We start from the raw sequence: 11246 nt of genomic DNA, 5'->3' as shown, positions 1-11246 counted from the left end.
TGTGTTGGTGCAAAAAAGGTAGAAAGGCGGGACCAGCATTTCGTTATGGAGACATGACAACATGACGAATTTTCATTTAGCGTTAGTTCCTTGGAGTTAGTGCAAGTTTATCTGTAAAATTGTGCAATGGCTGATTCAGATACGGAAGACCCACATTGTGAGTTTTCATTTGTGTGTTTCATCACGTTGTTTTTTCCACCTTAATTGACAATATTTTTTTTGAAAATGCTTTCTCTGTCAAACATGCAGCTATCTCATGATTTCGTTTGTTTAGTCGGACATATTGATTGAAACGTTGTAAAACGTATTAAACAAAATGGCGTCCGATAATATGGCATTATGAGATTTACTAGAAAAGACTCGGCATTTCAGACTTTGGAAACCGTCTCGTTCGTTTAGAACCTTTAAAGCAATTAAAAAAATATTTGAATTGTTTGTTTATACTCGATCGAACTTAATAGATTTTTTTTTCTATAATTAATGTTAAATTTTTGCAAGAATAAAATAATGCTTAATTTCTGAAATCTCCCAACAAATATTTGGACGGGTTAAAAATGTACCAAACTCAAACTAAACGTTAAGGTGTCAATGTTAAGTTGCAGTATTTTAAACATTTACATACATTTACGGAACGGAAAAGGTATAATTTATTTGTACTCGACAAGCCTCGCTATCGATTTATTTTTAAAAGTTGGTAAAAATGCATTTCACATTTTTCATTAATGCACGTATGAATTTTGTATATTGCTCGACTTTGATATTTTACTCCAAAGAGAGTCTGTTCCAAATTTGGTAGATATTAAGCAGAATACAGAAACAAATTCCTGCCGTAAACGATTTTGTATAATATGAAAGCTACAATGTACATGTCGTTTAAAAGAAAGTAGACTTCAATGATATCTAAATAAAAAAAAAGTATAGCCCGAAAACATGAATTTAAAGATCCTCATATACAATGTATACATACATGTTGTATTTGAGAGGAAGTATATGTTTAACTCACACATACATGTATGTGACATCAGAAAAAAAGATTATTGTTAGGTCATTGTTTGTAAAGATAATACATTTTCAATCGTTTACATGTAGTACAATGTATGTAAAAAGGGAAGTATTTTGCTGAATTTGATATAAGGAAAAGTAAATCAAGGAAGACTTTTGTTTGGTAAATGATGTTGAAAAGTTGTATTTATTGCTATGGTTGATGAGCATTTCTAAATTCAAAAGTAATTAAGTGTAATACATATAATGTTCTGTTAAAAATGTCCCTGTTAAAAATGTCCCTAAAAAGAACAAAAAATATTGACCGAAATAAATTTCTTTAAATTTTATTCACGAATGTGTTATGTGTCTAGGATTTTTCAGTAACACATTTCGTTTACAAAGGAAATATCGCTACTCTACACAAGAAACAATTTTTCTCGATTCGTACTTTCAAAAGGCAGATACGAGAAATGATATAAAACACCTAATGACATTTATTTATTTATTTAAGTAATTGTTGGAAAAGATGGAAAAGGTACGGCCACTGGTAAAGGAAAAATAAAAGGTGACGCTGCTGGTGTAACAATTGAAGTTAGTGAAATTGGGTATGTTCATTATGTTGTTTAAAAAATTCAAGAATATTAACAAATGATTATGTGTCTTCTTGGTAAAGAACAAATCGAGTGCAAAGGTCATTCTTTCTTGCAATATGATAATCAAATGGCGACTTTGGTTAATATAGATTTTAATTTCATTATACAAGTCCTATGCGAAGCACTTCAAATATTATGTTCAATAGAGACCAGCTGATTAACCTTTTTATCGTACACTGTATAATTGGTAGCTTGCTGCTTTATAACCAGTGGCTAATATTAGATTCATTTTTATACATCTTGACATTCATACATTTGTGCAGTAAACATACACATCAAAGTTCTTTGGGGGATGGAAGGTGGTGGTGGTTAGAACTACATTTATGATTTGAAGCTTTTTAGATAAATTAAAGCTATAATATTTATTGCTTTACTTATTACAAGCTTTTTACAAAAGCTACTCATTTAAAAAAAAGCAATAACCTACATGTACGATGCGTTATTATTACATTGCAACGAAATAAAGCACTACCATTTATCATGAATCGGAATTGGACAAAATAAATCTACATCTGTATGACGTCAAACAAAACTAATCTTAATAAGAACATATTATATATTAATTCAATTGATTTCTTTATATATTTTGGTGAATGAGCATGATTATTCCTAACTTTTAGTGATATATTATATACCATTTGGCAGACATATATGGTATATCAGACTTGTGGGGTAGGGGAGGGGTGTTCACGAGTTGATTTTTTTGTCAATCACTATTTACAGAAAATACATTTCCATGATCACGGATCACGAAAATATAAAAAGAGTATCCCAATCAATCTCGATAATAGAGATTCAGAAGCTGGTTGGTTTTGTTGTAGATTGGTTCAATTTAGTCCGATATTACTCTGACATCCAACGGCTGTTTTGTCAGACAAGACGGGGCCGTGGGACACGTCAGAGTAATCTCGGACTAGGTTCAATTAAACTAAAGGCTCATTACTTGTTTACGTGTTGAATATTCCCAGGTTCTAAATTAAATCGTTAAAAACAGTCATATTTTAACTATTTGTATTGTACCATATATTAATATTTCATAAAAGTGTTTTACTGGCGTGAAATACCACGGAACCACGTCTTTGTTTTATCTTGAGACTAAACTCAGAGACTATACAAATGTATAGTACATACATTAGTTTTATCAATAATTGACTGCTGAGCCTGATTGTTCTCCCACTGCTGCTGGTTGTCCCTTGAAGAAAACTAAGACATTCTGGGGTGTCAATAGAATTGTACGTTTATTCAGTGTCGTCCACATCTGACTCTGAATCATATTCAGAAACTTGATCGTAGTCCTTGTAACCTTCTTCAGATATTGATGGAAATAAGATTTGTTCACTGGTGGCACTGTTAGTCGCAGACATGTGCATTTGCCCTTTTGACAAATGTTTACCTGAAGGTTTTATAATTTCTTTAAACACTCTAACTATCAATATTGGTTTTCAAGACCATGAAAATTAATAAAAATCTTTAAAAAAAAATCCTATAGGCGGAGTTGGTTTTCAAAGAAGAAGTTCTTCAGATTAATTTTGGTTTTGGTTTCAAACCAATTAAAGGGACATTACCTAAACAAATAAATATGATAAATTATTTATCGAAAAAATATATATAAATTATGCTTTGCTATGTTTTAATGGGTTAAATTCGTCAACATCAACGAATAAACATCGCTGTTGTATTATTGGCTTCCATTTTGTATAAATCATTGTTGTATCCTATAACCTGAACCATTCTTTATATAGTGCGTTGATGTCAACAATATCACTGTGCTTAAACGGCCGTGGGTAACTTAAGTTACCCACAGCCCAAGATGGAGCCGCCTGGCTTCGGTTAGGAAGTTGGCTCCTATATAATTACAATACCATGAATACAAAAGAAATGTTCGGTAATTAAAAAGTGAAATAAATCTTTTAGGGAAACTCTGCAATGTAAAACGTGGCTTGTTACTTCAAAATAAACGATTACAGCACGATTTGCCAAATCACTGATGATGTCCGTAACTTCAAAACAACTTGTCCGTAACTTTTTTCCTTATACCAATAAGGATGTCCGTAACTCCAGCATGATGTCAGTAACTTTCAAAAAATCTTTATTCATGGATGTAATTATTTAAAAAAAGAAATGATTAATAACAAAAATACCGAACTCCTAGGAATATTCAAACTGGAAGTTCTTTATCATGTTTATGGAATGGCAAAGCCAAAAGTTCAATTTAACACTCCAAATGAATGGAAAACAACGGTCATATTCCTGCCTTGGTACAGACATTAAAAAGTAAAATTACAAAAATACTGAACTCTGAAGAAAATTCAAAAAGGAAAGTCCCTTATCAAATGGAAAAATCCAAAGCTCAACCAAATGGATAACAACTGCTATTTTTCTGATGGTACAGGTATTTTCTTATGTAAAAAATTGTACGGCAAAATTAATGTATCTTACATTCTACTGGCTTTTTAAATAGATTGTTAACTGCTTAAGTTTTAGATGATAAACCATGACATGCAGGTTATAAATCTCACAATTTCCATCTGTAGAAATTACATTAATAGTGAAGATATGAAAATCACCTTAAGAGAACAAGTTCGGAGGTCAATCCTTAGCAGAAATACATAGATGAATCAGCCCAAACCTCTAAAGAAGATATGTATGATTTGAAACCCGATCTTATTGAATCCCTGAGGTCAATGAAACTTTTAGAATATTTTAAATCTACCTTTATTGCTATAATAAACTGACCCCTGATCAACAATATAGCCTTCCATCTTCTCCGTAGATATTGGCATTTTTTTTCTCACAATCAGCAACGTCATTTAAAGGAAAGGATATCAATTTTTTTTCCGCGGCTACACAGGCCAAGGACTCATCAATGAACAATCTATTAAGCTAGAGGAATGTTAGATTAATTTCGCCGTACCGTCAGGTCCCGTTTTATCCCGGGAACAATTTTTTTAAAATTTAACGGAAAATCCGTGACACTCTGGTTTGCTGTTTTCTCTTGTTTAGTTTGAAGCATATCGTTATTGTATAAATCTATGTAATAATTAAGGGGTTTGATAGTGTTTATTGTCCTTTAAGTGTTGAAATTGTTAATCTTACAATTTTGAAAAAAAAAGTTACCCACATCCGAAAATAAAGTTACGGACACTCTGATTATTTTTGACTTATAAGTTACGGACATCTTATGCACGTTTTAAATATTGGCCCTGCGCTAAAGTGAAGTCAAAATTAAAAACATTGTAGTGATGGTAAGTGATTTCTTTATTAAAAAATCCTATCAATATTTAAATAGATCATGAAAAACGCTGCCAAAAGTAGATTTCGTATCAACTATCATCCTAACAAATTTAGAGTCCGCCATATTGGGCTGTGGGTAACTTAAGTTACCCACGGCCGTTTAAGCACAGTGAATATGCCACATATTAAAAAAAGATGACCAACATCACTGGCGTTACTGAACACATTAATTCATTAAATCAACGAAAAATAGGTGTCAGACCACCAATTACTACATGTACCTCAAATTGAGAACGTAAAAGTAGCCCTTCTCTGACACAAAATAGTGCGTTTGATATCTTTGTTTAACTTACCAAAACACTTGCAGAAATGAAGAGAAACATATTAAGACCATTTTGAGCCAAAATTTGCTTGTCTAAGTATGAGTTTGCATTGAACATTTAAGATTAATGGGCTCCACAGTATACTCATTTAAGATTTCAGAAAATCAGGGGTTATTTTTGGAGTACCTCTTTTTGAAGGTCAGTTTTTTTTCTTAGACGGCTTTAAAAATATATGTTGAAAATAGGCATGCAGAAACCTGATACATGTACAATTCAGTATATACCTGTTTTCTATGAATTTAAACTTAAGGTAAAAAATTTAGAAAGATGTGAAAATTGCAAAATATGGTTGAACATATAGGGATATTTATTTGGTGGTCTGACACCTTTACGAACAAGTACATATGTACTTAAGGATGCACTTAGGTGAGGTTTTGTAATTTGTGTCAAATGTTCGGACTCTTTGGTGTTTTTCCATACAATACAGTATAAGATATTTTGCCCCATAACACCCATTTATTTCTTCATATAAGACTTAATAGCTCATGAACATTCATTTATTAAAATTTTAGAAGATTCTTAATTTTCTTTCTTTTGTTTTGAGACCTAATAATACCAATGCAAATATAAGGGTAAAAGTCAGAGTCAGCATTTTCCCGCCATATTTTAAATCTCAAATATATCGGTCCACGATCTATCAATATTTCTAACTTATTTGTATCCGTAGTTGATGCTCTACCAGCTTAAAGTATCAATTTTAACTTCTTAACTTATTAATTTTCACCTAACCTCACCTAAGTTCATCCTTAAAGAGCAAAAAATGACAATGGCAACCAAATGTTATAACACACGTATGATACAAAGATACATATATCTCGCCAGTGTGTTCGTATCCCGACCTTAACAATTGGTGTTTGCTGCTTCTTCGCTAAGCAAGTGGCATACATGAGAAGGAGCAATGATTGGTCGTCTCGGATGCACAAAAATGTGTCCGGGTAGTATAAATTAACTTCATAAGGACGGTTACCTTTATTTAATTGGCTCAGCGTGTCGATGTTGTACAATGCACGGCAAACCGTTGTTATTCATATAACATTATCCCCGGTATCATTTCGTCCTGAATATGCATTCAATTTGCTACTGATTTTTTTACAAGCATCAAACAACTCATCTCTAAGATAGGAGATGATATTGATTGTATGCTACATAATATAAGAAAACAATAAAATATGAATGATGAAAATGGCAGGGAAAATATTAAGATAAATCTCCAGATTTGAATAAAATTGTGTATTGTTATTTCTTATATTGCACTCTATGCATGATAAGATCTATATAATACATGTATCCATTGGTAATATATTCTATACTATTAAACTAGAAGACCTCATTTTGTATGTCGCTTCTCTTCCTTCCACAATAAATTAGTCAGCATGCCTCTGTGTTCTAAAGGTAACGTCCATAGTCGCATTTGTCATACACTCTTATAATTATTCAGATTGAGTTATTTTGGGAGAAAAACGACAAAAAAGGAGTCCGGATAGTGATTCCGTCATCAGACTGACTGTTAGTCATAGATAAGACTTCCGGTTTGAAACATGCACAAGTACAACCAATCGTATGATAGATCACAAAAATGAAAAAAATAGATAAGCCAATCAGAGCGTTCTCAGTATCATGGTGTTTAGATCGCAAGAACCACAGCTAGTATACCTCCTTAGAAAGGACAATTATTTTTCGCGTTTATCTACATGTAAACTACAATTATACTACTTTAATATATAGAGACTTTCTGAATTCTGTCTACTGCTTTCTTTGAAGTGTTTACTATTTAAGGGGTCATACCAGTTGCATATATATTAAAATAAATAAAACATGTGGGAACAAGACTGTGTCCATAGTACACGGATGCCAAATCGGCACCATATTTACTAATATTTGAGTTGATTGGACTTCAACTTCATAAAAACTACCTCGACCAAAAACTTTAACCTTAAGCGGGACAGACGGACGGACGAACGAACGAACAAACGCAAGGACTAAAAACATAATGCCCATTAATGGGGCATAAACATTTATTGTTGAAAGTGAAAGTAGTGATTTGGCAAAAATGAAAGTAGTGTAGAGATAAGAGGGAGACAGGACCCTTTTCGGGACGTCGGGGTTTAGGGATTGATCCCTACGGGATTCCGGGAATATATTTTTCGATTTCGGGATTTCGGGATATGAATTTAGTCTTTAAATTCTGCATCTCGGGATTTCATGTTTTTAAGCCCGGGACTTCGGGATCAGGGCTCCTCCGACCACCCCTCAAATTAGCCGTAGTCGTTCTTTTTTCATTTATCCTACTATTGGCATGCTAATAAGGCTTTCGAAAGAAGAAAAAAAAACACTGATGGATTGGCCTAGAGCATATTTTATTAAACTAATGACGGTCTATATAAAAGCAGTTACATAAATGTATTTCATGTTTGAAGCGGTGCATATTTTTAATTTAATTTGACTTTTACCAAAAGATGCATTGTAGCAAAGGAGAAGAATAATTGTGGTATGAGGCCAGAAACACATATATATTTGAATTTAACAGAAAGGAAACAAATATCGAACTTTTGGAAAAGGGAGAGGGCTTTTGGTATCTTTTATGAAAATCTCCATACATAAATTCTTTTACAAAAAAACATTATACAACAGTTCACAAACTGTATATGCCCGCGATTTCGCGGGTGTGTTCTAGAATATATAAATGCGAGTCGTATCCATACCGGGCCAATAGTCAGAAACAACACATTTGTATATACAATGTACATGTATTTGTTAACGTTATATCTATTGAAGAACATATGTGTAACCTCCTGACCATTTTTAAAAGTTGTACTCGGAAGTAAAGAATTTTTATATAGTATATACACGTACCTTCATGACTATGAATTATATCCTACTACATATTCACAAATAGTAAACACTTGATTTTTTATATTCCAGAACCACAATAGATTTTAAAACCGACTTCGAGGGTGAGACTCATTACAAATCAGACACGCCACATGAGGATTACAAAAGCGACACGTACCAATTTGTTCGAGGGAAAGGAAATCCAGAGGTAAAATCAAATACCATTTACTTTTACATGAAAAATATAGCAACACTTTAAATTTACAATACCTAATATTTGAAAATAACCTTCTTATAACTTAAGATATTACAGACAAATGTATTTGCATTTGTTAGTATGATGGTTTAATGGGACCATACAAAGGTGTTCAATTTAATATAAAAACACATACGCATACCTTCGTGTTACAACCTAAGGAGAGGAGGATACATCTGTCACGAACTCACAATGGTGATGCCATCCTTATATTTAGCTGAAAAACTGCCAATGATGTAAACATTGTACAGAGAGCCGTGGTGTAGTGGTGAGTGCATCGGACTACTAACACAAAGGTTCCTGGTTCGATTCCCGGTTGGGATGAAAATTTCAGGAACTCAATTTTCGCCGCTCTCCCTTGACACCATTTGCGAGTATGGTCTTGAGGAAACGATGATAGTCCGTCGGAAGGGGACGATAAATGGCTGACCCGTGTTAAGAGAGAGCCATATATCTTGAACGTTAAAGACACCCTTGTAGATTTCGAAAAAGAGTAGGCTAATGCCGTTACAAGGCAGCACTCGCATTCGCAAAGTGGAGAGGGATTAATATAAGTTGCAAAATTTGTTTCCCAATCCACTGTAAATAAATATGTTTAAACTAAACATTGTACAATATAACTTTGTGAACCTTTATTGGAAAGACAGTATATGCACTTATGATACCGATATCGGTGGTGTGCAAAATGCTTGTTTAAAAATAAATACCATACCAATGTTGGCACTTTGTAAATGGATAACATATATATGTATACATCAATCGACATTTTAGCTTAAATATATAAGGCGAGTGCGTCAGTTGAAGACTGAGTGCGTAGTCCATTTATCAGATGCTTTTCATAGGCTTACAAACTGCTATTCGTAAATTTATGTTTTATTTATAGATAAATCGGAAAGACGGATACAGTTACATCAAATTTAGTCTAACAAAGATTAAGAAGTGAAATGCTGTGAAACAACTAGATAATCGTAGAAAGTTTGAACTGAATTCACAAACACCATATATGTTTTATGAATTGTCACAGAGTTGTATAAACATGTTTATTATTTGTCATTCTTTCCATTTATATCAATTTAATCTTTCTCCGCTTTACTTAACGTACACATGTATCTTTTTTAAATAGCTCATTAAAAGATCAATTTAATCATAAAAAGGGGTAGAGGCATTAAAGTCCTTGTTTCACTTAAATACAAAGGTTAAATGAGAAGTTACCATACATATTCATTTTTTCTGAACTATATTTATTAAATGTATTTCAAATTTCACATTAAACGAGGTACTATGGCAAGAAACCATCTACATAAATTATAAACTTTGTAAATTTTTTTGATTTTCATTATTGCACATTATCTCTTTAGTATAAATAAATAAATAAGTGTGTGCAAACACAATCAACAGCATTGTATTTGTTGATGTTATGTCTATAGTTTATATGTACACAAAATTTTGTCGTTTTCTTTCTTCACACGATGTTTCAACAATAGAAAAAACAATGTAAAACTGTAAAGGTTCTAAGCTGTTCTGTGTTTTCATGAAAACAGTGACGTAATGTTGATTTTATAGCATTAACAACCTTTTGAATTCGTTTACATTTTTTCATATTGATTCACTCAAAGGGTCTTCACATCGGAAATAAACACATTTATTTAAACCAGTTGTTGGCATGACACGGGTTGTGTTCTTCTTATGCTCTTTATGATGGTATGATACTAAACTCCTAACGGGATGGATGGTACCCCTACTCGATATCCATCTGATGAAGACATAATCGTCCGATCAGTTTTATTGAGGTCTGGAGTTGGCATGCCAGTTACTGCCAGCAGTCCTCTTATTTAAGAATCATGGTCATTTTGCTTATTTTTTTTTGTTACCTATACTGACATCGGACTCTGACTTCTTTTAAACTAAGTTTTACTGAACGTATTGCTATGTCTTTCTTTAATTTTACATGCATTGATTAGAGGAAGAGTGAGCGGGTTGAGATCTCAAAAAACGGTTCAACCCCGCCAAATTTTTGCGCCTATCCCAATTTAGAGTCCATGGCTTTTGTTAGTCTTGTATGTTTTTTTTTATTATTTTAGTTCATTTATATGTTCTTTTTAGTTAAATGTGACGTCCATTTTTAACTGAATTATTACGAAATCGGGAATTTATCGCTGACTTGAAAATCCATTTGTGGCCATCGGTTGTTGTCTGCTCTTTGACTGGGTTGTTGTCTCTCTGACATATTCTCATATTTTTTTTTCAAATTTAATGTGCAATTTCGATATACTTTTGAAAAGCTTAATTTTGTAGCCCATAACCTCTACGCATTTTCAGCTACGAAAATGTATGATTTTATGTATCTTTTTATATTTAAAAAAAAATAGATATTCATTAATTCACAAATGCGCGTAGAGCAGTGGTTGATTATCAATGCTGTTCGATCAAGAGTTGAATATTTTTCGATATTTGAACTGTGTGATTAGCTAGTCTTTTTCGCCACATCCATTGGATTTTGGATGTGAACTGATTGATAGTTTAGTCTTAGATTTATATATTTTTTTATTTTGATGTAAGTGGATTTAAACTAGCTGCCAGTAACTGTGAGTACCCTCAGACCAGTTATGAGTGTCTTTTTGTGATTGGAATTCACAAGTACCCGGCTACGTCCACTTGTATTAATTTGTAATATTTGTATTTTTATCTATCTGGTGAGTTTATGCCTTTTTCAACTGATTTGTATAGTTCATTCGTATGTTGTACTGTTATACCACTCTTCCACGTTAGGGGAGGAATGGGATCCTGCTAAAATGTTTAACCCCGCCACATTCTGTGTGTATATACCTGTCCCATCATCACATCACTATCCGTCAGTAAAAGCCTTTCTTAATTTAAATCAAGAAGGTGTGGCATGATTGTTTA

At 32.8% G+C, this 11246-nt stretch overlaps 1 protein-coding gene across 1 annotated transcript; it reads left to right on the top strand.

Annotated features, from left to right (window-relative positions):
* Window positions 1–29: 29 nt before the first annotated feature.
* On the top strand, window positions 30–9739 carry LOC134684069 (uncharacterized). Its single transcript, XM_063543358.1, has 4 exons — window positions 30–157; window positions 1496–1589; window positions 8177–8294; window positions 9226–9739. Exons 1-4 carry the CDS (start codon window positions 127–129, stop codon window positions 9283–9285), a joined length of 303 nt encoding a protein of 100 aa, XP_063399428.1. The 5' UTR covers window positions 30–126; the 3' UTR covers window positions 9286–9739.
* The last annotated feature ends 1507 nt before the right edge of the window (window positions 9740–11246 follow it).

Source organism: Mytilus trossulus, chromosome 9, assembly GCF_036588685.1.
Source record: "Mytilus trossulus isolate FHL-02 chromosome 9, PNRI_Mtr1.1.1.hap1, whole genome shotgun sequence".
In the NCBI taxonomy this organism is placed as follows: domain Eukaryota; kingdom Metazoa; phylum Mollusca; class Bivalvia; order Mytilida; family Mytilidae; genus Mytilus; species Mytilus trossulus.
The sequence above is the reverse complement of the archived record's forward strand: the minus strand, read 5'-3'. Positions and strand labels throughout refer to the sequence as shown.